General features: G+C 37.8%; 1 protein-coding gene across 1 annotated transcript in view; it reads left to right on the forward strand.

Annotated features, from left to right (window-relative positions):
* MSH3 (mutS homolog 3) overlaps positions 1-21,656 on the forward strand; it is a 188,202-nt gene extending 166,546 nt beyond the window's left edge. The window contains exons 21-24 of the mRNA XM_047088553.1: positions 6,853-7,039; positions 11,452-11,581; positions 18,527-18,695; positions 20,910-21,656. Of these exons, the coding sequence (XP_046944509.1) occupies positions 6,853-7,039; positions 11,452-11,581; positions 18,527-18,695; positions 20,910-21,018 (595 nt within the window). The 3' untranslated portion in view covers positions 21,019-21,656. The remainder of the gene's footprint in view (positions 1-6,852; positions 7,040-11,451; positions 11,582-18,526; positions 18,696-20,909) is intronic.
* The last annotated feature ends 6,149 nt before the right edge of the window (positions 21,657-27,805 follow it).

Genomic DNA, 27,805 nt, shown 5'->3' on the forward strand with positions numbered 1-27,805 from the left:
GCTTAGCATTTGAGGGGAATGCAAAAGTAAGTGTAGCTTGTGGAAAACAAGGCCGTCAGTTTGTAGAAAAGAGAAGAGGGAAGATTATTCCAGGCTAAGGAAATAATGAAGGAAAACATTGAGGGATAAAGGTGTGTCGTATCAACTTTCTGAATATATACTAAGCACCACTGAATTATAAATACATTTTAAAGGGTGAGTTTTGTGATGTGTGAATTAAATCTTGATAGAGTTGTTCTGCTTTAAAAGGTATGTGGCATATATCAGGGAGCAAGTATGAATTGAGGTGGCAACAACATGGGGTCTAGGGACAGAAGGAGATGAGATTGGAGAGAGGTGACAGGTTTGGGGCCAGAGTACTCAGAGGCCTTGGAAACCATGCTAGGAATTTAGGGTTTTATTTTCCAGATGTTAGGAAACCACTGTAAGTTTGTTTTCTTAAAAATTTATAAATATTAACTTATTTATTTCTCCTAACCATCATAAGAAGTAGAAAAGCAGGCAGTATTGTTGTTACTGTTTACAGATAGGGGAACCAAAGTGTCCTAGCTGGGATTTGTATACTTAGCTATTATCATCCTGCCGCCTCTTGGATAGTACTGACTCAGTTGGTACGTACATGAAGCAGTTGTCAGTGATTTACTCAACAGTTAGTAATAAGATTTTTTTTTTAAAGTACATACGAGCTTTTACAGTCATTCATGTTAACATGAACTCTTAACTAACATTGCATAAAAAGCTTTTGTCCAATTTGAGACACCTTGTTTTTCTTATACATTTCCAAAAATTCTTTTACTGTGGTAAGAACAGTTTCATGGGTTCAAGCCCCACGTCAGGCAGAGCCTGGAGCCTGCTTTTAGATTCTGTGTCTTCCTCTCTCTCTCTCTCTCTCTCTCTCTCTCTCTGCCCCTCCCCCACTTATGCTCTGTCCTCTCTCAAAAATAAATAAACGATAAAAAAATTTTAGGAAAAATAAAAGAAGAGGGTGGGCCCTTAGAGGTTTACTATTCCAACTTAGCCGTTTTATGGATGAGGAAGCTAGGACCACACAGAAAAGCTAGGACCATCCTAGAAAAGCTAGGATGAGGAAGCTAACTTGGCTAAGATGACACAGTACTTAGTGACCAAGACAGGACAAGAGTGCTGGTCTCTTCACTCAAGGTATCACTCTTCTACCATATTTAGCTACCTTACATAATTTATAAATTGCATGACTTTTTAAAAGTTTTCACTCCATCTTATAGACTAGAACTTCCTTTTTCAGTATGACAGTTAATTTTTTAATGCCAAGAAACAGATATATAGAAAGTTCAAGTTCAAGGCCTAAGGCCTAAAATAAGAATTCACATATCTCTAGTGACTAAAACTCAGCCTTTCAGAACATCTCTATTGTGTAAAATGTGATTTGCTTCTTTAAGTGTAAATTTAAGTGACCTTATCTATATACATATATCTATACTTATTGACTCTGTATTTTATTTTGAACTGATTCCTAAAGGCACCTCAGTGATAGTAATGAAATGAACACTTACACAGCCATGTCTTAATCCACTGGAATTGGGAAAGAAGACTTTATTCAATAATCTTTTATTCTCTATTTTTGTATCAGATGTTTTGCTAGGTGCTTGGAAGAAGAGAAAGGGTCACTAACTGACCAGTAATCCCCCACCCTGAGACAATAACTGTAAACATGTAATAACTTTCTATATTTTATTCTGCACAGGCAGTTTTTAATAAAAATGACCTAATATAACATTATTTTTAAGTTTACTTATTTATTTTGAGAGAAAGGGAGAGAGTGAGCAAGCATGCATGTGTGCAAGCAGAGAGATAGAATCCCAAGCAGGCTCTGCACTGTCGGCATGGAGCCCAATGCAGGGTTCAATCCTACAACCCTGAGATCATGACCTGAGCTGAAATCAAGAGTTGAACGCTTACCCAACGGAGCCACCCAGGTGCCCCATAGTATAACATTTTTTAAAAAGTATAATTACGGGGGCACCTGGGTGGCTCAGTTGGTTGAGTGTCCAACTTCAGCAAAGGTTATGATCTCATTGTGAATTCGAGCCCCATATAGGGCTTGCTGCTGTCAGCACTCATTCTGACCCTCCCCCACCCTCACTCTCTCTTTCTTTCTCAGAAATAAGTAAATACATATGTGTGTGTGTGTGTGTGTGTGTGTGTGTGTGTGTGTGTGTATGTAATTGTAGAAGCAATGCCTGTTATGGTAGAAAACAAACAGTACAGAGGGCACACAATTGAAAACTAAAAGGCTCTCCCCCTACTCCCCATCATCTCTGGCACAGAGCCCTAGCCCTATGCAGTAGGTAGTCACTCTGAGGGTTCCTTATTTTGTTCTGCTGGTAGTTAACATTACATTGTCTATAAAATATTCTTCCCTCTAATTTTAGATTTATTTACTTTAGACAATATCTGTTGAACTTCCTGCAACAAATACAAAGAAATCATTTATCAATCCAAGACCCTTCCAGTTGTTAAAACTGTTCTTTTACCTTTCCAAAAGTTCCCAACATCTGCCCTGCTGTAATTATCTTGTTCTCTTTCATAGGCTAGTTTACAAATAGAAGGACCCAATAATCAACATTTGTATTATTAGGATTCATGTATATGTTACATCCACATTCACTGGAGAGCTTAAGAAGTATGTAATCCTTAAGGCATTAGACTATCATGGGGGCTCCTCTTAAGCATCCCTCCTTTAAAATTCTCATTTCTTCCCAGCTTTTTTCATTTGTTATTCCCTATAGTTCATGTTTTTCTCTTGAATGCTATTTTCTCTTCTGTATCTCTCTTTGAGCAGTTTTTTCATGAGGACTCATGGTGGCTACTTTTCTGAGTTCTTCAGAGTCTAAAATAAGCTTTATTTTGTCTTCATATCTGTTTTGGAAGTTTAAATGAATATAAACTTTCAGATTTTAAATGTAAAGGAATTGTTCCCTTATCTTCTAGTTTGGCATTCATTGTAGGTAAGGAGTTTGATAGCATCTTACTTTCATCCCTTTGTTAGTAATGTTTTTCCTCTCTTCTCTCTTCTCTCTCTCTCTCTCTCTCTGTCTCTCTGAAGTGTTAGGATTTTTAATTTATTTTTATTGTTTTTTTTAAATGTTTACTTATTTATTTTTGAGAGAGAGCACAAGCAGGAGAGGGGCAGAAAGAGAGGAAGACACAGAATCTGAAGCAGGCTGCAGGCTCTCAGCTGTCAGTGCAGAGCCTGATGCAGGGCTTAAACCCACAAACTGTGAGATCATGACCTGAGCCAAAGTCCGATGCTTAACCGACTGAGCCACCCAGGTACCCCTGAAGTGTTTGGGATTTTTAAAAAATTCCTGTCGTTTCTTAAATTTTACCAGTGTGCTTCTAGGTGTAAGTCTTTTATTAATCTTATTCAGCATTTTGTGGAAACTTTCCACTTGAAGATGCATGCCTTGTTTCAGTTTAGCAGTAATTTCTTCTATGATATTACTACTTTTGTTGTGTCTGCCTTCTGTACTTCCTATTGGGTGGACTTTAAGCCCTTAGGAACTGGCCTCCATGTTAAAATTATTTGTGTGTATTTTTCATTCCTTGATCTATTCACTGTGCTGAGATATTTCTTTGAATTTATCTTTCAGATTAAAATCTTGGTCCTCCACAGTATCTAATTTTAATCCCGCCTATACAGTGAATTTTTTCAGTGATCATATTTTTAATTTACAAGATTTTTTTGTTCTCCAGCTGTTCCTTTTTTTGGTGGGCTGTTTTATTTTAAGGCTGCAGTTTCTTAATCTTTCTGAGGCTACCAAATAGAGGTTTTGTTTGTTTTAATTCTGTTCTTTGAATTGTATTTTTATTCATTTCTGTTGTGGTAGTTGTTTTGTTGGTTGTTCTCAGTCCTCGTCTTTCCTACCATTCGTTTTCTTCAACTGTCCTCAAATTTTTCTTTAATTTTGGATGCTGTCCATCTGTCTGAACAGAACACTGCTTCAGGTGCTGTAAACACTGACGTGGCTCAGCAGTTGGGTAGGTCTCTTTGCCTAGCAGATCCCTCCACCGAATCTAAACACTTTCTGGTGACCTAGTGTTTTCACATATGTTGTGACCATTTTTCAGTGTCTAATTTCTAAGTGTACCAGTTCTACTGGTTGCATAGCTTTCCACCCAAGTATTATTGCTCTTTCTCTTTTCCTTAGGCATTTGCTTTTTCCAGTTTTTCACTAGATAACATTAAGAAACATATTTGTACACACATTTTTCATACCTCTGTGATAATTTCCACAGCATTAATTCCTAGAGTGAAATTTATGGGTCATGAAAAACTTCTGACAGACGTTGCTAAATTGTGTTTTGGGAGATTGTAACAACTCTCAGTCTCACATAAGAATATCCTTTTCCCTACACTCTTGACAGTGGTAGATGTTATCATTCTTGTTACTCTCTTTGCTAATTGCATATGTAAGACAGCATTTTATTCCTGTTTGAATTTGCATAATATGTGAGTATTTTCATTAGTTTTTGTATGTGTGAATTGACTCTTATCCTTTGCCTATCTCTCTGTTGGAATGTTTACCATTTTGTTTAGCTTTATGCAAGTCATTTTTTTAGGAATATTAACCCTTTGTTATATGTGTTGCAAATATGTTTGTCAGTTTGTGGTGTTTGCTGTACACGTTTTGGTGCTAAGTTTATAACGCCACCTACCTACCTATCCAGAGATTAAATTTCACCTGTATCTGTTGGTATGGTTTCTTTTTTTTTTACATTAAACTTTTAAACTCATGTAAATTTATTTTGGAATATGGTTTGAGTAGTGTCACACCTGTTGTTGTTTTTTTTTTTTCCTGAAACAACCAGTTAGCTAGCATGTTTTTTATTGACTGATCATTCATTCTTTCCTCCCTTCCTGATTTGGAATCTCTTCCTTATCATATACTAAGTGTTTTATGTGTGTACGTGTGTATCTGCCTAAAAATATCTTCCCAAGAGCACCCTACGGTTCATGAAATTTCTAACCAGACCACTCTGTTAGCATACTGTTTCTAGAAAGCACTGAAGCGTAATACTTAAACTATTATATTACATTTTTTTAATGTTTATTTATTGTTGAGGGAGAAAGGACAGAAGCAGGGGAGGGGCAGAGAGAGAGAAGGAGACACAGAATCTGAAGTGGGCTCTAGCCTCTGAGCTGTCAGCATAGAGCCTGCTGTGGGGCTTGAACTCACAAACCGTGAGATCATGAATGAACCTGAAATCAGACGATTAACTGACTCAGCCACCCAGGCACCTCATAAACTATTATATTAAAATCTTATTCAGTGCCTGCCTGTTATTCTAATTCTTGAGAACCGAAGACCTTCCCCCCAATATTTGCCTTATCAGAGCATTTTGTTATCAGTTAAAGATTTATTCTTTTTGTCAGCTTGCAACCTGTCAGGAATAAAAGCAACCATGTTAAATGAGGGTAAACATGATTCTGAAGAATTCAGAATGGTTTCAGAGATAGGAAACTTTAATCTTGCTTTTTGGTGGGGAGAAATACCAATAAACATTGACAATTGAGATAAATAACAGTATTTGAACTTTGAGGAAATAGCCAAGATGCTCATAAGTTAGCAACATTTCAGAAATTATGTTTTATAGTTATTGATTTTAAAATGGATAAAATTAAAACACTTTCAGTAAAACTAAATGCCACTAATTTCTAAATTCCACTGATTCCTGGAGCAGTTCTCCTAAGGCTCTACATATCTGTGGGGAAAACATTATACTTCATTCTCCCTGCCCAGAACAAGACTCAAGCCCAGAGATGGGTAAGGCTGGATTTCACCATGAATTTCCCCAGAAAGAAAAGGTACCATTATGCTGCTGTATGTAGGTGACATGTGAACTACTGTAGCAAAACTACATGGATGAAGGTATTTTGCTGAGAAAATAGTTACCAGAATTCACAAAGCTGGTTAGCGGGTCAAACACCTGAAATCTAGGTTTTGCTATTAACTGTATGACCTGGAGTGGCTGTTGCTTAATGATTCTCCCCCCTTCCCCCACCTTTTTTAAAGAATCCTTTTGGACTAAATAGACATTTTCCCAAATATGCTCTGTAGACCATTATTGCCACAGTTGCCTTGGGAGTGGTAGGTGTCCACAGTTAAGTGAGTTAGACAAATGCTAAATAGTAGATACTTTTCTAGAAACTGCACAATGTGTGGTAGAATATTAAAGGATCACAGAAGTCTTACAGGAAAGAAACTCTTACATCTTTTGCACCCATTTCATGACATCCCTAAGAACTATGTTCCATGAAGTCTACTTTAGGAACCTGTATTAGGTGTCAGAGATTACTAAACATTTGTGATTCTAATAAAAAGTTATAGCTTCTATAGATAAATTATTTCAACATGGTACTTCAATTTGTAGTACCAGATCTTCTTGAGATACTAGGAAAAAGTCTTTAATTCTAGTACTCATAGATATTTAAACACAGCAACACAGAGAAGCATTATTTTCCCTTGTGAGTACCAAAATTCTGGTTTGGAGTGACTGCTCAGAAGGTAGGGTCATAGGTTTCCCTATTTTGGGGGAGCTCTGTCCAGTACCTCAGACTCTATCCACAGTGCTTCAAAAAGGTGCAGTTTAATGTTAGGCACACAGTGTTTCTAGAAGGTACCATTTGATGTTAGGCACTCTTTTATATCCAACACATGTTTTCTTTTGTTTAGTATGTTTTCAGTTATTATTGGCTCAAAGTATATAGACCCTTAGGGATCATTTATGTTTATTGTTCACAAAGTAATACTTGGCTTCCTAAAAATGAAATTCAGAGGAAAAATCAAGGTGTTTTTATTTTATTTGTAGGATGGGTGCTGCAGATAATATATATAAAGGGCAGAGTACCTTTATGGAAGAACTGACTGACACAGCAGAAATAATAAGACAGGCCACATCCCAGTCCTTGGTTATCCTGGATGAATTGGGAAGAGGAACAAGCACCCACGATGGAATCGCCATCGCTTATGCTACACTCGAGCATTTTATTAAAGATGTGAGTATCTTGTACACCTTTTTTGTATGTGAATGGTACATAGTATCCAAATTGTTTTTCTGACCTCAGCTTCTAAATATTCAAAGTTATCTTTAATTATTATAATTGACTCTATACCCGTAATTCACCATTAAATCACTATACATTGAATTTAGATAGATTAGCACTGCATAATGTCTGTAATTCTTTGATGTGTCTTCTTTTGCTGAAGCAAAATAAATCTGGTCAGTAGGATAATGGTCTCCTTGGCAATACTTCCACCCAGAACTGTTTCTTATTATCCTTGGCGAACTAAATCAAGAGCAGAGACCCTGCCTGTCCCCCATCCACCTGCAACCCAATCCTTGAAGAAGACAAAAAGGAGATAGAGACATTTTTACCTGTGAAGTACATTTTTCAGCAATATCCTACAGGATCTTGAGAGAAGGCCTTTGATCTCCTATCTTTGTATCTTTCTGCTTCACTCCTTCAGTCCATGTCTGTTTTTTCCATAGTGCAGTTCTGAGCATCTCAGTGTGAAATTTTGTTTGTGTTGAATTCTCTATCCCTGTCATCTCCCTCAAACTCTCCCCCCCCCTTTTTTAAATTTGTTTATTTATTTTGAGAGAGAGAGAGAGAGCAGGGGAGGAGGAGAGAAAGAGGGAAAGAGAGAACAAAGCAAGCTCTGAGCTGTGCAGAGCCCAAAATAGGACTCATACTCATGAACCGTGAGATCATGACCTGAGCCGAGATTCAGAGTTGGATGCTTAACCGACTGAGCCACCCAGGCACCCCTTCCCTTTATCAATGCTCTCTCTTTCTCTCTCTGTTTGTTTTGGTCTCTCCCTATCTGTCTTCTTTTGACACCTGCCCTGTACCTAGTCTGTTCTAAGATTTTTCTATGTCTGTTTTGTTCTCCACTTTTTAAACACTTTGTGTCTTTCCTCCATTTTCATCTTTTTCTGTCTTCCTTACATGACCAATACAAGCATATTTTTTATTCCTATGTCTTTGCAAAACATATAATACAAAAATAAACTACCTTTTCTTTAAACTTCTGTGGTCCTCAGTTTTTGTTTGAACATTCAGTTGGATTACATAATTAATGATGGCATGTTTTCCACTTTAAAATAAGTACTTTTAACTTTTCTTTACAAAAATTCTTTATTTGCAAAAAGAGCTCAAGAACGTTTCTTTAATCATTTTAGAAACTGCATATCACACATTAGTAAAGTCCTATCATTGTCTCCAAAACACATTTTATTTATTTATTTCTGAAACATTAAGAGAAATTTTTTTTCTTAATGTTTATCTATTTATTTATTTTTGAGAGAGGGCATAAGCAGGGAAGAAGCAGAGAGACGGAGGGAGACATGGAATCTGAAGCAAGCTACAGGCTCTGAGCTATCAGCACAGACCCCAATGCGGGGCTTGAATCCACAAAGTATGAGATCATGACCTGAGCTGAAGTCATTCGCTCAACCGACTGAGCCACCCAGGCTCCCCTTATTTTGAAGCATATTTTAAACCTTCATTTAAGAGCCTTTAGGAATGAATTATGACAGAGTGGATTTGCCACCTCTGAGTTTCATTGTTCCTGCTGTATGGCTGCATATCAGTTAGTATGACTATATAACAAATTACCCCAAGACTAAATGCCTGAAAACAATAATAATCATCTGTTATTTCTCATGATGTCTGGAAGTAAGGAATTTGAGAGTAGCTTAGCTGGGGGGTTATGGCCCAGCGTCTCTCCTGAGGTTGCAGTCAAGTTGTCAGGCAAGGCTGACATCATCTGAAGGCCTGACTGATGATGGAGGACCTTCTTCCATTGTGGCTCACTCGTTGCTGGCAAACTGGTGCTGGCGGTTCACAAGTGTGAACATTGGGAGGTGAAGAACTTGGTGGCTGTTTTGGGGGCTAGCTACCAAAAGCAGTTTGGCAATATCTTAAAGATCCGTTTAGAACCCTTGGGAACAAATTATGACAGAATTAAATTTGTCACGTCTCTTCTCATTGCTTTTATAGCAGTTTTTTGACATCTTAAATATTAATGAAGAAAGTGTTATTTTTAGATAAAATTTATGTTAGAGGTAAGTCATTGAAGAGGATTCTTCTGGAGCAAGAATCTCTATGCTTTTTATGGATGAAAATCCTTATTTTCATGGTATCTTTTGATTGCCGACACTGGGAACAGATCAGAGAGGAGGAATTAAGAAGCTGTGTGTTTCGGCTGCGAGCTGAAAATGGCCTTGAGGAGAGCTGTGTTGTGACCCAAACCCTTAGGTCTTCTGGTTAGAAATGCCTATCAGCTCAGGGAATGGACATCCTTGAGACAGCTGGTCTGAAGACCCTTCAGGGCAGATTTTAAGAGCAGTTCATCAAAGAAATCCTGCCTTAATAGGTTTTTTCGGGGGAGGGGGGTTGTTTTTTTTTTAATTGTTATGAGAGAGAAGGCACATGTTCTGACTTTTAATGAGGTGATTGGCAGATGAATCAGACCTGGAGTTCTTTGATTTAATTACCCTCTTCTGCTAATATTTAGACCAAGATTTGGTGTTAGCTTCTTTTAAGATTTAAGAACTTTGGGATTTCTAGAATATATAATATGTGTGCTTTAAAATAATGCTTATTACAAATCCACAAATCCATATTAATACTAACAAAACAAAAGTAAACTTTAAAATGATGGGATTAGGGTGAGGAGAAAGAAAAGCTCCTCTTTATAGAATACCAACTAATAAATACAGAGAGAATTTTTTAAAATCAGCATTTACGAGTCACTGCAATAATAACTCATTCAGGCAGTGATGAGCAATGGATGGTAAAACTTTTGGATGAAAGATTGTTGAGGAAAAGAATATTCACACAATCTCAAAGTACTACTCCACAAGTTATTTATTAATTACAAAGGAGAGAGGTGTTAGTATAGTGAAGAAATTTTCTGGGCACTTACTTAAACCAAATAAGCAAATTTATCATCCCCAATAATGGGTCAAATTGACATCATATGCCTCCTGATATGATGTACTGAAATGAGTACATCACCCACATAAATATGTGTAATATTTCTGGCAGTAAGGTTTAATCTTATTAGGAGGAAACAATCAGCCAAATCCAAATTGAGAGACATTATGCAAAACAACTCCTGGATATTTCAAAAACATTAATGTCATAAAGATGAAAAAGAAAGGCTGGGAACTCTTCTAGATTGATGGAGACTATAGAGACATGACTAAGTGTATGGCATGATCCTTGATTTTTTTTTTTAATACAAAGAACATTTATGAAGAATATTACTGGGACAGTTAGGGAAATTTGTGGACTCATGTTAGATAATAATGATATACCTGTGTTAAATTTCTTGATTGTAATAATTCTGATTAAATCAGTAGAAGAATGTTTTTGTTCTTAGAAGACAGTATTCTAAGTACAGTAAAACCTTGGTTTGTGAGCATAATTCATTCCAGAAACATGCTTGTAATCCAAAGCACTTGTATATCAAAGTGAATTTCCCATAAGAAATAATGGAAACTCAGATGATTTGTTCCACAACCCAAAAATATTCATATAAAAATGATTATAATACTGTAATATAATATAAAATAATAAAGAAAATACAAAATATAAAGAAAAATAAGCCAATTAACCTGCACTTATCTTTGAAAACAAGAGAGAGGAGGGTTATTGTGTAGGACGACTTTCACTATCACTAACGAATGTTGACTACGGTGCAGTATTAATAAACTCTTATCATATACTATATTTAATGTAACTGGCAATAAGACAACAGAGGAGAGAGTCTATGTCTGCAGACAACCTGACCTAGAATGAAGCAGAGCATTCCTAAGCTTACTCTTATATGGAAAAACAAGAGTGTCCATAGGTGCTTTGAAGTGACAAAAAATAAACTGGTTGTGGGCACTTTCCAGTGTTCTGAAAAAGGACTGTGCCAAACACAGTGTCTTGAGACCAAGCATTTGAGCATGGGAGACGATCACCCACAATCATGTAGCAAGAGAGAGAGAGATAAGATGCATTGGCTCCATGTGATCATGTAACATTGAGCGTCACGTACTACTCATATTGTAAGGCATGGCTCATTGATCAAGTCAGAATTTATTAGAAATGTTTGCTTGTCTTGCAGAACATGTTACTCGCATTCCAAGGTTTTCCTGTATGTAGGTAGGGATGAAGTGTCATGTCTGCAGTTCTCACATGGTTCAGGAAAGAGTGTGTGTGTGTGTGTGTGTGTGTGTGTGTGTGTGTGTGTGTGTTATGGCAAAATATTAACAGGTGGTTGTCTAGCTAAAGAAAAATGAACATTCATTGCAATGTTCATGAAGTTTTGAACTTTTTCAAAACTAAATTGAAGAAAAGTTTGAAATAAAATTTAAAAATAAAATAACATTTATTATGTCTTACTGCTTTAGGTGAAATCCTTAACCTTGTTTGTCACCCATTATCCACCAGTTTGTGAATTAGAAAAAAGTTACTTACAACAGGTGGGAAATTATCACATGGGATTCTTGGTCAATGAGGATGAAAGCAAAGAGGATCCAGGTACGAAATAATGCTTGCAGTAAGTAAAACTGGAATGTTTTTAGTTTTCATATTTGATAACTCAAAAATCATATGTACATGAACTTCTTATTAAGTAAAAGCTGTGAATGTTGATTATAAATGACATTTGTCCAAATTCATTTTCTCTAAGCTTCGGGTCAAGGAGAATGTACTTTTATCTTCACAACCTCTGAGTGCTTCTCTGGTCTTTCTTACCTCATTTTACTACAAGAAGAAGATGGGGTCAGGGGCAACGTGTAGGTTTTACTCTTAGATGCATCTCAGGAAAGATACCCTAACCGTCAAGGGTATTAGTCACCTTTCGAAATGTCCATTGTATTTCCCCAAATACCATCCCCAGTATCCTATACTGGACATATGTTTTATCTTAACCTGACAAGGAAACTGAATCTCAGGTAAAGTGGCCAGCCCCTGTGGGCCACTTGGGTGAACTGAGCCTAGAATCAAAAATCTGCTTGCAGGTTCTTTTCGACTCTGTGAAAATGGTATGTGGGGCCTACAGTATTTTACCTACCCTTTCCACTACGTACTAGTGTCACACGACTGAGACATTTCATGAAAAAGAACATCATTAGCCAGTAGAAATAAATTCAAGTGCTGTTAAGTAATGTAGTCAATTTTAGTATAATTTTATTTTCCTATTCAGTAGTAATTTTTTTAAGCTCCCAACTTTTGGGCCAGTGATGGTTTACACAGTTGCTGTGCTATAATGGAAAATTCATTATCCAAGACACTCCAGAGTCCAAATTTTATTTTGGAAAAGTAATAAAGATGGACCTGAAAAAGAAATCAGGCAGCTGGCCCAAATAAAACAAAGCCCTCGACCTGAGATAAATGTAATGTTAGGCAATCCTTGCCTTTCACCACTACGCAGCCTTGAAAAACACATCATAAATTCTCTCGTGGAAGCAGTTTCATGTCTATTAATCTGCATCCAAAATGACAGGAGGAGCTTATAAGCTAAAACCCAGTGGGATAAATAAGAGTTCACCATCAGGGAAGGGTCATTGATAAGCGTTTATGTGAACAGACTACTAAGCCATAAGTGTTTTGGCATTTTATCCTGTTGATTTAAATGTTTATTCATGAGCATAATTTTAAGCATTAAATAATGCTAAAAGGCTCTGGCTAACAGGCGGTAGACCTCTGCTTCTGGCCTTCACCCATGCCCCCTCCCCATCCATTGCCAAGGCGGCTGCTTCCAACTCTTTCTTTCCTTTCTTCCATTTCTCTAAATAATAGGCTGATCTTCCTATCTCTGGGTTCATCACCTTGACACATTACTATTTGGCTTCTCATCGTGCTGGATGGGAGTCTGCAGCCTTCCCTGCTTTGACCTTCCACTGTACTCATTCCAGGTGCCTTTGGTCTCATTCCTCTTCATAGTTTTCACTGTTGTTGCCAGTAAGGATTGCTTACTCATGAGCCACGTATGAGGACAAGTGCATTCTCTTTGTCTTGCAGCTTTTTTGTTCTTTGTATTTTTGAAGGTAATAATTGCCTTGTTTTCAGTTCATTCTTCTATTTGAGTCTGTATCTAACTCTCCCTGAACCTTCCAATAGCTTTGTAAAATGCCTCTCTAGGCACTTTTCCAGATGACAGAACTATCGGTTCCACCATTCCTCCTGGAGCCCTTTGTCCTGCTCATCTGAACTGTTTGCTCCCCAGCCCTGCTGCACAGCTGTTGTCCTGAGACCTGCCTTTACCAGCATCCTAGGAATTCTCTTATCCCACCTTCTGTGCATTTGATTGCCAGTAAAAGAACACTTGGATTCACAAGGGCTCCACTCACAAGAATGTAAATAATCTCACATTACAGGAACCTCAGAGGAAGAGTGGGCTTCAGCTCCTCTTCTTTGCAATTCTCTAGGCTCTGTTTTCCTGCCTTGTTGGCTTTATCATCAGGCTAGTGACAGGGTGGCTGTGGCTCTTTCATGTATCAAACCCAGAACTGACACTGTCCAAAGGACAAAAAGGGACCAGCATTTCCTGTGACTCTTAGGAGCAAGAGAACTTTTCTCACATGCTCACTGGCTTCTCATCACTGTCCCATTTCCTTTTCAGAATTGAATCACATGCTCATTCTTAAACCAGTTCCTAGAAGTGAGAATGGCAAGGATGACTTTGATTAGCCTAGATTAACCAGGATCAATTTTTGGAGCTTGGTATGAGGACATTATTCCTTGAGTTAATTCCATATAAAATCAGGGTTTTCTTGGGGTTGGAAAAGATTTTGGATGCCCTACTAATAATACAACTTAAGGAGGTAAATGGAGATTTTGCAGGAATGAAAATGTCTTCAGTATCCCTTCATACTTGATTTATTATTTAGCTAGGAATTTGGGGTTGAAAGTAGCTTTCACTCAACATGTTGAAGCATTACTCCATTGTCTGATTACTTCCAGTGTTGTTCCTGCTACATTTGTGTTTCATCCATTACTTCTAACCTAACTCCTCTGCTGTCTAAATTAGAGGCCATTGCATAGGTCATCAGTCAAGTGCCCCACAGGCCTTTTGGGTGGCTTCTAAGATACTGTGTTCTAATTTCCCATAGTGAGGTAGATGAAGCAATTAACTGGTAGTAAGAAACATGTATTTTTATTCTAGTCTATAAATTCTTGGAAAAGTTACCTAACTTCATCCACCTCTAAATTTTATGAATCTGTCCCAAAAGTGACTTCAGAAACTATTTGATCAGCACGCATCTCTTTAATAACTGCCTAGAGAAATTTGGCTTTCAAACAAATTTTGTTAAGTTCCCTTGTAACAAGCAGGAACATGAATTATTACTTTCACTGACTCTAAGCAATGTCACATAAACTTCTCAGTAGTATCCTTTTAGGAAATGGTTATAGCTTATAAGTGAAGTCCCCACCAAGCAGTTTTATCTTTTTTAATTTTTTTAATATATGAGATTTATTGTCAAAATGGTTTCCAAACAACACCCAGTGCTCATCCCAAAAGATGCCCTCTTCAATACCTATCACCCACCCCCCATCAAACTTCAGTTTGTTCTCAGTTTTTAAGAGTCTCTTATGCTTTGGCTCTCTCCCACTCTAACCTCTTTTTTTTTTTCCCTTCCCCTCCCCCATGGGTTCCTGTTAAGTTTCTCAGGATCCACATAAGAGTGAAAACCTATGGTATCTGTCTTTCTCTGTATGGCTTATTTCACTTAGTATCACAGTGTCCAGTTCCATCAACGTTGCTACAAAGGGCCATATTTCATTCTTTCTCATTGCCACGTAGTACTCCATTGTGTATATAAACCACAATTTCTTTATCCATTCATCAGTTGATGGACATTTAGGCGCTTTCCATAGTTTGGCTAATGTTGAGAGTGCTGCTGTAAATATTGGGGTACAAGTGCCCCTATGCATCAGTACTCCTGTATCCCTTGGGTAAATTCCTAGCAGCCAAGCACTTTTATTTATTGTCTTCTCTCCCATCTAGCTCTCTTGCCTCCACATTGCCATCACACACACACACACACACACACACACACACACACACTCTTTCCCCTTCTCCTCTCTAAGAGGCGTGAAGGACAGTATTGATGTACAACATAACTATAAAAACTCCCTAATGTGATTATGGAAGAGTGGTCACATTATTTACCTTGATGGTGTGAAAACTACCATAATGAGTACTACGGTAGAGACCAGTATATGATGACAAATTCAGCACCTGTTTGTACTGAGATACGTTAACTTATTTAGAGCAATATAATATTTTATATAATATAGCTATAAAATATATTTTTATTTAAATGTGTTTATATATTTATATATTATTTGTAAATCTTTATCTTACTCTAATTTATATACAAACATTAATATATAATCAATTAATATATAATTAATAATTTATTTAATATATATTAATATATAATACAGCTATAAAATGTATAGCTATATTAGATATAAAAAGCATTGTATAGCCATATATATGAAGAAAAAAAGCCATCAGCAAAGCAAATTTTAACTATGGGGGTTTTGTGACATTTAGTAGGCTTTCAGGAAAGGATAGGATGGATGGATGGATGGATGGATGGATGGATGGATGGGTGGATGGATAATGAATGGACAGACAGATGAATGACAAGGACTAGCATGGAGGCTAGGTTATGGAGTAGAGGCTTGAGGTAGGGACTTTAGTTAGCACTAAGCCAGTGGAAGTGATAAAGACTTTTTTGTTTTAAGGATGAGAAGAGTTTGCTTTTTTGAATGCCTGCTGCTGTTTACTTCACTTGTGGTCATGTGAGCAGCAAAGAGTAACAAAAAAGTACCCAGGTTAGCAGGCACTGGTTTCTTCATGCCTCTTTCCTAGTCTATTTCCACCCACCTCCTCACCTGCTCTTTGTGTTCCTTGAGTTTTATTTGGAGTCAAAAGGTATTCTTAGTGCTTTGTAATGAGAATTTTAGTCTGTATTCCTGAGAGTGCCAGCATTCTTTCCACCTCCCACTTTCAGCCTTAGAACAGTGTTATTTGTTGCTGAATTCTTCCAGGAGGTTAAAGAATATTCCATTATCCTTTTTCTTGGTTATGCTTTTTAGTTGTTAGCTGATAAAAGAATAAAGCATACACATTTCTCAAATGACATAATATATGAGAAAAAGCTCTTGATAAAATTACAATAAGTTTTAGTAAACATAGGGTCTCAGAAATCATTAAAAATCTGGTTCATTTTGGGCATTTTGGCAACACAGTGCAAATTAGATTGAATTTCATAATAAAATCTGCATAATCTTGAGGTGCTTTAGAGTTATCAAAGATTAAACTGTGCAGCTTTATCTTTATATTTTTGTACTTTATTATATTCCAGTTCTTTAGAAGTTTTTAATTTATGTGCATGTATTTGTGTGGTAGACTGGGTTCCTCAGGGAGCAGATTCTGAGATTTCTGTGCCAGGTGTTGATTGGGAGTGCTCTCATGATCAACACCTGAGGGCTGGATTGGGTAGGACCGGGCTGGCTTCAGCCACCCTTATAGAGAGCTGTGAGATGGGATTGGTCCATCAGAGTTACCTCAACCTGGGGAGAGGGAGTGTGACCTTTCTACTCCTTATTAGTTAGCTGTTGTCACATAACAAACATATTTTCATGGGTTACCCCACAGCATAGCTTAAAACAGTAAACATTTATCATCTGATCATTTCTCTGGGTGAGGAATCCAGGGACAGCTTAGATGGACACTTCAACCTCATGGTTTCTCACAAGACTATTATCAAGGTTGGCTAGGTCAGTCATCACTTCAAGGTTTGACTGGGGGAGTTTACTTCCCAGACCTCTTACATGACTGCTGGCAAGCATAGAAAATCTACTTTCAAGTTTACTCATGTGGCTCTTGGTCAGAGACATCAGTTTCTTTCCACGTGGGCTTCTTCATAAGGCAGCCCATCATATGGCAATTGGCTTCTCTCAGAGCAAATAAGCAAGAAACTGAAAGTGCCCAGGACAGAGGCCACATGGTCTTTTGTAATCCAATCTTAGAAATGACAATGCATGGGGCGCCTGGGTGGCTCAGTCAGTTAAGCGTCCAACTTTGGCTCAGGTCATGATCTCACAGTTCATGGGTTCGAGTCCCACGTCGGGCTCTGTGCTGATAGCCCGGAGCCTGGAGCCTGCTGTGGATTCTGTGTCTCCCTCTCTGTGTGCCCCTCCCTTGCTCATGCTCTGTGTCTGTCTCTCAATAATAAATAAGAGTTAAAAAAAAAAAAAGAAATGACAGCACATCATTTTTGCCATGTTTTATTCATTAGAAGTAAGTCATTAGGTTCTGCCCACCCTGAAGGGCATAGAATGACACAAGGGCATGAGTACCAGGAAGCAGGGCTCTTTGGTGGCCACCTTAGAAGCTGTCTGCCAACCCCCATAGCTACCTATTGAGGTGCAGGCTACCCTAGAAAGGACATGACCTCGGGTGAAGCAGGTCTGGGACTGAGCTGAGGTGACTCCCAAAAAGGGGATATAGCTGAAGATTGTGGGCTAACAACTTCCCTGACAGCTGGCAATAAACCCTTTAGTCCTAAGTGGGAGCTGAGTGGTACTGAATAATATTCACTTGAATATAGAACTCTTAGTTAACCCAGTATATTTAATAAACCGGAATTTCTCAGTCTTGTTATTAAACTGTGTAACATGTTGTATTTCTTTATGTGTTTTTGCTGTTTTGTTTTTAGCATTCTTAGAAATATGTCTTATGTATTTTACTTTGCAGAGTGTATTACATACAAGACCATTTAGCGAGCACATTCTTTTACTTAAAAAACTTTTTTTCGTCTCTTTTAAAGGAGAAATTATATTGTACTATGTATCAGAATTATTCTCTTTCTGATAATAGCAGTAGAGTCCAAATTTTTTAGCCAGCAGCGTAAAATGAAATAAATCTTTACCTTACCCCAAAGCATTGTTAAAAACCCTTTTAGGTGGGGGCACGTGACTGGCTCAGTTGGTAGAGCATGTGACTCTTGACCTCGAGTTTGTAAACTCGAGACCCATGATGAGTGTAGAGATCACTTAAAAACAAAATCTTAAAAAAAAAAAACAACAAAAACGCTTTTAGGTGAGCTTTTGGGTGTTTTTTTTTTTTTTCAACGTTTATTTACTTTTGGGACAGAGAGAGACAGAGCATGAACGGGGGAGGGGCAGAGAGAGAGGGAGACACAGAATCGGAAACAGGCTCCAGGCTCTGAGCCATCAGCCCAGAGCCTGACGTGGGGCTCGAACTCACGGACCGCGAGATCGTGACCTGGCTGAAGTCGGACGCTTAACCGACTGTGCCACCCAGGCGCCCCTTGGTGTTTCTTTTTCAGATTGCAAATTTTAATTGAAGTTGTAAGAACTTATAGGTCTTATTTAATCTTCTACTTTCAGCTTTCAGGCATGGTTTCCTTTATCTCCTTTTTTTTTTTTTTTAATTTGTAGGTGAAGAACAAGTCCCTGATTTTGTCACATTTCTTTATCAAATAACCAGAGGAATTGCAGCAAGGAGTTATGGACTAAATGTGGCTAAACTAGCAGATGTTCCTGAAGAAATTTTAAAGAAAGCAGCTAGCAAGTCAAAAGAATTAGAAGGATTAGTAAATATGAAAAGGTCAGAATGATTGTGTTAACAGTTTTTGGTTCATAAACCTTCCACGTTGTCCAGCAGGAAGAGGATTGTCCTGTAAATGAACATAAGGTTCACCTTTAAACATCTCTTCAAATATTCTGAAACATTTAATTACAATAAAATGAAAACAGATCTTTGAAAAGCTCATGTGAATTCAGTCCGCCTTCTCTGCTCAGATCTTTATCTGTTGAGTTGCTAAATTGGTTTTTCAGTCATTTTTCTAAAGAACTAAGTTAACTCCTTACTTGTGCCAACATGTTAGTTGCTTAAAACATTCAGTTATATAGCAAATTACTAAAAGAAACGACATTTAAAACCTTTAGAGTACTTCTTCTATTCTTATATTGCATTCAGAAATTAAAAATTCTGTCAGGACATGAATGAAAATAATGGTATCATAGAACTACGTAATTGTAGTCAGTATCCCCTTGTCACTTCTTTTGTGACAAGATTTTCATTCTAAACTGCCTTCTTTCTGTCACCTAGACTGTTTATGTGAATGTATTCTACTTTTTACCCTTGATATCCAGCCAGTATATAGTCAGTGTATTAACTAATCTTAATATAAATAAATATACTTTGGAAAGAAGATATTCCTAGGAAAATATCCTATTAAAAATAATAAATTGTACCTTTTTTTCCCCCAAATACAAGATTTTGTTATAAAAGGACATAAGCTCTTTCTTCATCCATCTCCTTCCCCAGCCCTGTACTAGGTGGAGAGTCTGATCTGCCCGGGACAAGACATTACTGCCCTGGCATGAGGGAACAGACTGTTGGTCAATAGAAAATCTTGTCTGGTCACCATACTGTAAGAAACATTTTTAGTCCTGGAAATCATAACCAAATTTAAATACTGAAATAGTAATACCTAGTATTAGTTAAACAATTGCCAACTTGTGTACTACAGTGTAGTTGTGCAGCCAACTCCTCCAGGTCCTTTCTCCTGTGGTTCTGCCGTGGCACTCTACGCTTTGCAATGGTAAATGGTGGTTGACCAAGTCCCAAGTGCTGGAATAGTATAAATGACATGCAGCTTCTTCTGTTGACACTCTCTTTTGGATCATTTCCACAATGCCCAATTAGAACAGTAATTATTTATTATGAGAGTTTAAAGATAAGCCCTTAGTTCTCTGCAAAGTCCAAGAAAAATTATTTTATTGTCTTTTATTATTTTTCTTTTTCCCTGGAGAAACTAGAATAAAACTTTACTACAAAGGGACATATATGCAAGGTGGCAATAAAATATGATAGTTTATACTTACTGCTGCTATATATCCTATATAATAGCAAGAGCAATAAAATTCACAGACTATAATAGTTTAACTCTTCCAACTACTGTTTAATATTTTGAAATCTATAATCTGGACAAGATAGAGAATTGTCAGAAGAGGTTGCATTGGGGTGGAATCATTTATTAGGGTGCATTGGGGTGATCATTTATTAGGACACTATTTTCATTATTTTACCTTCTACTGAAAGTGTTTATCACATCACTTCCATTGGCAAGATCAAAGAAACCAAGGGGAATCTTGTGCATTTGTGTAGCTTTGTTAGAGTAGCTAATATTTATTGAATGCTTGCTATGCACAGAAACAAGTCTAAGCAGTCATTTGCAGCAGCCTAGACACAGTGCCAGTTACTATTCTTACTGCTTTACATACCTTAACTGAATCCTTACGACAACCTTGTGAGGTAGGTACTGTCATTATTCCCATACGGTAGTTTGGGAAAACGAGGCCAAGCAAGGGTAGGAAATCAACCAGGAAACCAGGGTCCCATAACTATTCAGTGGCGGAGCAGTGACTGGAACTCAGGTACTCTGGCTCCAGACCCTAAACACTTACCTAGCAGTTCTTCTACAGAAAAATTATGTCTGTGTTCTGTTGGCATTCTGCTCTTTCAATAGCTAGCTTTACGTTATTAAATTTGTTTTACTTTTCATCCTGTGAGCATAGCCTGTGGCCTGAGTTAGAACAAGCTGGGCTCTCCCCTCCTTGGAGGCAGTAGTGGCAGTCAGCAGCCTGAGTCCTTGATCATAACAGCGTCACTAGAAGGCTGGCGCTGGCACAACTTCCTAACCCCAGAGCCCTGCCTGGTATTCCAAAGTCATAGACCTTTTATAGCTTGCAGTGAGATGTATTGTCCCCCAACAAGTTCATTTATAAAATAAATCATGTTTTATTTTCTCTCCAGGAAAAGGCTAAAGTGTTTTGCAAAGTTATGGGTGATAAATGATGCAAAAGGCCTGCAAAAGTGGAGAGACGAGTTTGACGTGGAAGAAATTTCAGGCTTCTCATCTTGATGAAAACGAAGACTACACTTGTGAACAAAACATGGAGAGTTAAAAATGCCATCTGTACAAAACAACTGTCCAGTAACAGCCTATCTTTGTGTGATGTGAGCATAAAATCAGAACTATGGTATATTCCCATTGGAAATAGGCCTTTTGTGTAGAAAGTCTGTGCCAGGTTCTTGTCATGCTGTCTTACAAAAGTATAAACAGGTTTGAATATTAAGACTTCTGTTCTATCATTAGAAAACTTCATGAACAGTAAGCTTCACATAAAATCACACCTCCTAAATGAAACCTAACGTGGTAAAATATAGTTCACGAACTTTCAGAGAGTGACATAAAAATTTAATTCATATTTTTATTTGTTCCAGTTCAGATTAATTTGCAGCTGAGTGAGATGTCTAGCAGAAGTGTACCTTTCCATTTGAACTAAAATAATTTTATAATGCTACCAGTTTATTCACTATAAGCATAAGAATTTTTGATAAGAAATAGAAAAGATCATCAGGCTTTTAGAAAGTAGAGCACAGAAGGAATAAGATGATATGAAATTTGAAAAGTTAAATAATGTCACAGTTTTAAGCAATTTAGAAATTGTTGGATGAAATTATTTGTCATGCATTCAGGTAATAAACATTTAATGAATACTTGCTATAAATTTTGATTTTTTTTTGTTGAATTTTGGGGTTCTCCACTGTTTGGCAGTTGGTACTTTTTAGGTTTAGTTATGGAACCAAGGTTGCTTCTCCCACCATATACACAGAACTGAACTTAGTGATTTGGGATCTCTCTGTTAATCAGTATAGAAAGTGTATCATCTCCCCAGAATCAAAGTATTTAGCTTTGTTGATACTTGACAACACTGCCTCCTTGCACGTTTAGGGTGACATGTGTTCGACTGAGTCCCTGAGTTTTTCACAGCACTTACAACCTGGCTTCTCATATCCATGTGTTTTTTGTTTCTAAGTATATGATCTTGCACGAAGGCTCTCCGTTCTGTTTCCCACCTATTTATTATTCCTGCTTGTTAAATGTCTTCCCCACATTTGGCAGACATATTTCTAATTCCTTCTTTAGTTTATTTCTTACAGTAGCCCTCACAATGACCCCTGGACCCAGAAGTCATTATAGTCTCCCCAAGCTGAGGAGTGGTTGGTTGCTACACTTTTGAGTCACTCACATTTTAGCCCCCTGGTTTCCAGCCTTTTTGAAGTTAGAATATGGTACCATTTGATTGATTCCATAATCCCTTCAGAAATATTAACACAGTGAAATTCTCAAGAATGTCTCAAAACAGAGTTTATCGGAATTTACTATCTAAATTTTAAAAAGAACAATACTTTTTAAATAGTGTTTGACTACTCAATAGGATTTTGAATGTTTCATAATCTTTCTAACAAGATTTTCAAGGTAGTGCTATAACCTTACTGGCAGGCCAGCAAGAAAAGGAGATGGATCCAGGAAGAATCCCATGCCTGAGGGAGCTGCAGGGACCAGCAATCACTGGTAATGTCCAGATGGATATTTCGGGCCATCTCTGGCTTGGCCAGACCAGCGTCAGCATTGAAGCAGGTATGGGCTCCAGGAGCAGTGTGTCCCAGGCAGTGGCAGTACACAGGGTTTGGAAGGTGACAATGTGGATTATTGCAAGGTAGATTCTTGATATCAGCTGGCCAGCCAGTTTGCAAGAGGCCTGCTCCAAGTTTGGGAGAAGGCCAGCACTGCTGAACTGCATTTCCAGATGAGGCCCATTCCTAATCAGGTTACTGAAGGGAAAGTTGTGGCAGAGTCCCAGTCATGAAGACTGTACAGATGCCATGAAGATTGTCAGGAAAAATGCAGTTGATTGGGTACATACTCCAGATACCAAACTTACGGGTACAATTCTAATGTCCTCCAGATACTAACTTCATTTCCTTTCGATACATACCCAGCACTAGAATTGCTGGATCATGTGGTAGTTCTGTTTTTAATTTTTTTTTAAGTTGATTTATTTACTTTGGGAGAGAGCATGTAAGTGCAGGCTTGAGTGGGGAAGGGGCAGAGAGAGGGGGAGAGAAAGAATCCCAAGCAGACTCTGTACTGTCCGCATGGAGCTGGGCTCAAAATCATGAAGTACGAGATCATGACCTGAGCTGAAATCAAGACTCAGATGCCTAACTGATTGAGTTACCCAGGCATCCCTCTGTTTTTAATATTTTGAGAAACCTCCGTACTGTTTTGCATAACAGCTGTACCAGCTTATATTCCTACCAATAGTGTACAAGAGTTCACTTTTCCCTATGTCCTCACCAATGCTTGTTATTACTCATCTTTTTTTTTTTTATTCATAATTTATTTTATGATTAGCACTTTGTCATGTTTAAGAAATTATTCCTTATACAAAATATAAAGACATCATATACATTCCTCCATTTTATAAAAGTATATTTTTTAATGTTTATTTTATTATTTATTTATTTATTTATTTATTTTTTTTATATATGAAGTTTATTGACAAATTGGTTTCCATACAACACCCAGTGCTCATCCCAAAAGGTGCCCTCCTCAATACCCATCACCCACCCGCCCCTCCCTCCCACCCCCCATCAACCCTCAGTTTGTTCTCAGTTTTTAAGAGTCTCTTATGCTTTGGCTCTCTCCCACTCTAACGTCCTTTTTTTTTTTTTTTTTTTTTTTTCCTTCCCCTCCCCCATGGGTTCCTGTTAAGTTTCTCGGGATCCACATAAGAGTGAAACCATATGGTATCTGTCTTTCTCTGTATGGCTTATTTCACTTAGCATCACACTCTCCAGTTCCATCCACGTTGCTACAAAAGGCCGTATTTCATTTTTTCTCATTGCCACGTAGTATTCCATTGTGTATATAAACCACAATTTCTTTATCCATTCATCAGTTGATGGACATTTAGGCTCTTTCCATAATTTGGCTATTGTTGAGAGTGCTGCTATGAACATTGGAGTACAAGTGCCCCTATGCATCAGTACTCCTGTATCCCTTGGGTAAATTCCTAGCAGTGCTATTGCTGGGTCATAGGGTAGGTCTATTTTTAATTTTCTGAGGAACCTCCACACTGCTTTCCAGAGCGGCTGCACCAATTTGCATTCCCACCAACAGTGCAAGAGGGTTCCCGTTTCTCCACATCCTCTCCAGCATCTATAGTCTCCTGATTTGTTCATTTTGGCCACTCTGACTGGCGTGAGGTGATATCTGAGTGTGGTTTTGATTTGTATTTCCCTGATAAGGAGCGACGCTGAACATCTTTTCATGTGCCTGTTGGCCATCTGGATGTCTTCTTTAGAGAAGTGTCTATTCATGTTTTCTGCCCATTTCTTCACTGGGTTATTTGTTTTTCAGGTGTGGAGTTTGGTGAGCTCTTTATAGATTTTAGATACTAGCCCTTTGTCCGATATGTCATTTGCAAATATCTTTTCCCATTCCGTTGGTTGCCTTTTAGTTTTGTTGGTTGTTTCCTTTGCTGTGCAGAAGCTTTTTATCTTCATAAGGTCCCAGTAATTCACTTTTGCTTTTAATTCCCTTGCCTTTGGGGATGTGTCGAGTAAGAGATTGCTACGGCTGAGGTCAGAGAGGTCGTTTCCTGCTTTCTCCTCTAAGGTTTTGATGGTTTCCTGTCTCACATTTAGGTCTTTAATCCATTTTGAGTTTATTTTTGTAAATGGTGTGAGAAAGTGGTCTAGTTTCAACCTTCTGCATGTTGCTGTCCAGTTCTCCCAGCACCATTTGTTAAAGAGACTGTCTTTTTTCCATTGGATGTTCTTTCCTGCTTTGTCAAAGATGAGTTGGCCATACGTTTGTGGGTCTAGTTCTGGGGTTTCTATTCTATTCCATTGGTCTGTGTGTCTGTTTTTGTGCCAATACCATGCTGTCTTGATGATGACAGCTTTGTAGTAGAGGCTGAAGTCTGGGATTGTGATGCCTCCTGCTTTGGTCTTCTTCTTCAAAATTCCTTTGGCTATTCGGGGCCTTTTGTGGTTCCATATGAATTTTAGGATTGCTTGTTCTAGTTTCGAGAAGAATGCTGGTGCAATTTTGATTGGGATTGCATTGAATGTGTAGATAGCTTTGGGTAGTATTGACATTTTGACAATATTTATTTTTCCAATCCATGAGCAGGGAATGTCTTTCCATTTCTTTAAATCTTCTTCAATTACCTTCATAAGCTTTCTATAGTTTTCAGCATACAGATCCTTTACATCTTTGGTTAGATTTATTCCTAGGTATTTTATGCTTCTTGGTGCAATTGTGAATGGGATCAGTTTCTTTATTTGTCTTTCTGTTGCTTCATTGTTAGTGTATAAGAATGCAACTGATTTCTGTACATTGATTTTGTATCCTGCAACTTTGCTGAATTCATGTATCAGTTCTAGCAGACTTTTGGTGGAGTCTATCGGATTTTCCATGTATAATATCATGTCATCTGCAAAAAGCGAAAGCTTGACTTCATCTTTGCCAATTTGGATGCCTTTGATTTCCTTTTGTTGTCTGATTGCTGATGCTAGAACTTCCAGCACTATGTTAAACAACAACAGTGAGAGTGGGCATCCCTGTCGTGTTCCTGATCTCAGGGAAAAAGCTCTCAGTTTTTCCCCGTTGAGGATGATGTTAGCTGTGGGCTTTTCATAAATGGCTTTTATGATCTTTAAGTATGTTCCTTCTATCCCGACTTTCTCAAGGGTTTTTATTAAGAAAGGGTGCTGGATTTTGTCAAAGGCCTTTTCTGCATCGATTGACAGGATCATATGGTTCTTCTCTTTTTTTTTTGTTAATGTGATGTATCACGTTGATTGATTTGCGAATGTTGAACCAGCCCTGCATCCCAGGAATGAATCCCACTTGATCATGGTGAATAATTCTTTTTATATGCTGTTGAATTCGATTTGCTAGTATCTTATTGAGAATTTTTGCATCCATATTCATCAGGGATATTGGCCTGTAGTTCTCTTTTTTTACTGGGTCTCTGTCTGGTTTAGGAATCAAAGTCATACTGGCTTCATAGAATGAGTCTGGAAGTTTTCCTTCCCTTTCTATTTCTTGGAATAGCTTGAGAAGGATAGGTATTATCTCTGCTTTAAACGTCTGGTAGAACTCCCCTGGGAAGCCATCTGGTCCTGGACTCTTATTTGTTGGGAGATTTTTGATAACCGATTCAATTTCTTCGCTGGTTATGGGTCTGTTCAAGCTTTCTATTTCCTCCTGATTGAGTTTTGGAAGAGTGTGGGTGTTCAGGAATTTGTCCATTTCTTCCAGGTTGTCCAATTTGTTGGCATATAATTTTTCATAGTATTCCCTGATAATTGTTTGTATCTCTGAGGGATTGGTTGTAATAATTCCATTTTCATTCATGATTTTATCTATTTGGGTCATCTCCCTTTTCTTTTTGAGAAGCCTGGCTAGAGGTTTGTCAATTTTGTTTATTTTTTCAAAAAACCAACTCTTGGTTTCGTTGATCTGCTCTACAGTTTTTTTAGATTCTATATTGTTTATTTCTGCTCTGATCTTTATTATTTCTCTTCTTCTGCTGGGTTTAGGCTGCCTTTGCTGTTCTGCTTCTATTTCCTTTAGGTGTGCTGTTAGATTTTGTATTTGGGATTTTTCTTGTTTCTTGAGATAGGCCTGGATTGCAATGTATTTTCCTCTCAGGACTGCCTTCGCTGCATCCCAAAGCGTTTGGATTGTTGTATTTTCATTTTCGTTTGTTTCCATATATTTTTTGATTTCTTCTCTAATTGCCTGGTTGACCCACTCATTCGTTAGTAGGGTGTTCTTTAACCTCCATGCTTTTGGAGGTTTTCCAGACTTTTTCCTGTGGTTGATTTCAAGCTTCATAGCATTGTGGTCTGAAAGTATGCATGGTATAATTTCAATTCTTGTAAACTTATGAAGGGCTGTTTTGTGACCCAGTATATGATCTATCTTGGAGAATGTTCCATGTGCACTCGAGAAGAAAGTATATTCTGTTGCTTTGGGATGCAGAGTTCTAAATATATCTGTCAAGTCCATCTGATCCAGTGTCTCATTCAGGGCCCTTGTTTCTTTATTGACCGTGTGTCTAGATGATCTATCCATTTCTGTAAGTGGGGTGTTAAAGTCCCCAGCAATTACCACATTCTTATCAATAAGGTTGCTTCTGTTTATGAGTAATTGTTTTATATATTTGGGGGCTCCGGTATTCGGCGCATAGACATTTATAATTGTTAGCTCTTCCTGATGGATAGACCCTGTAACTATTATATAATGTCCTTCTTCATCTCTTGTTACAGCCTTTAATTTAAAGTCTAGTTTGTCTGATATAAGTATGGCTACTCCAGCTTTCTTCTGGCTTCCAGTAGCATGATAAATAGTTCTCCATCCCCTCACTCTGAATCTAAAGGTGTCCTCAGGTCTAAAATGAGTCTCTTGTAGACAGCAAATAGATGGGTCTTGTTTTTTTATCCATTCTGATACCCTATGTCTTTTGGTTGGCGCATTTAATCCATTTACATTCAGTGTTATTATAGAAAGATACGGGTTTAGAGTCATTGTGATGTCTGTATGTTTTATGCTTGTAGTGATGTCTCTGGTACTTTGTCTCACAGGGTCCCCCTTAGGATCTCTTGTAGGGCTGGTTTAGTGGTGACAAATTCCTTCAGTTTTTGTTTGTTTGGGAAGACCTTTATTTCTCCTTCTATCCTAAATGACAGACTTGCTGGATAAAGGATTCTCAGCTGCATATTTTTGCTGTCTAGCACCCTGAAAATCTCGTGCCAATTCTTTCTGGCCTGCCAAGTTTCAAAAG

Source organism: Lynx rufus, unplaced genomic scaffold (assembly GCF_022079265.1).
Source record: "Lynx rufus isolate CCGP_SWC_20201006 ecotype Redwood Valley unplaced genomic scaffold, mLynRuf1.p SCAF_1, whole genome shotgun sequence".
In the NCBI taxonomy this organism is placed as follows: Eukaryota; Metazoa; Chordata; class Mammalia; order Carnivora; family Felidae; genus Lynx; species Lynx rufus.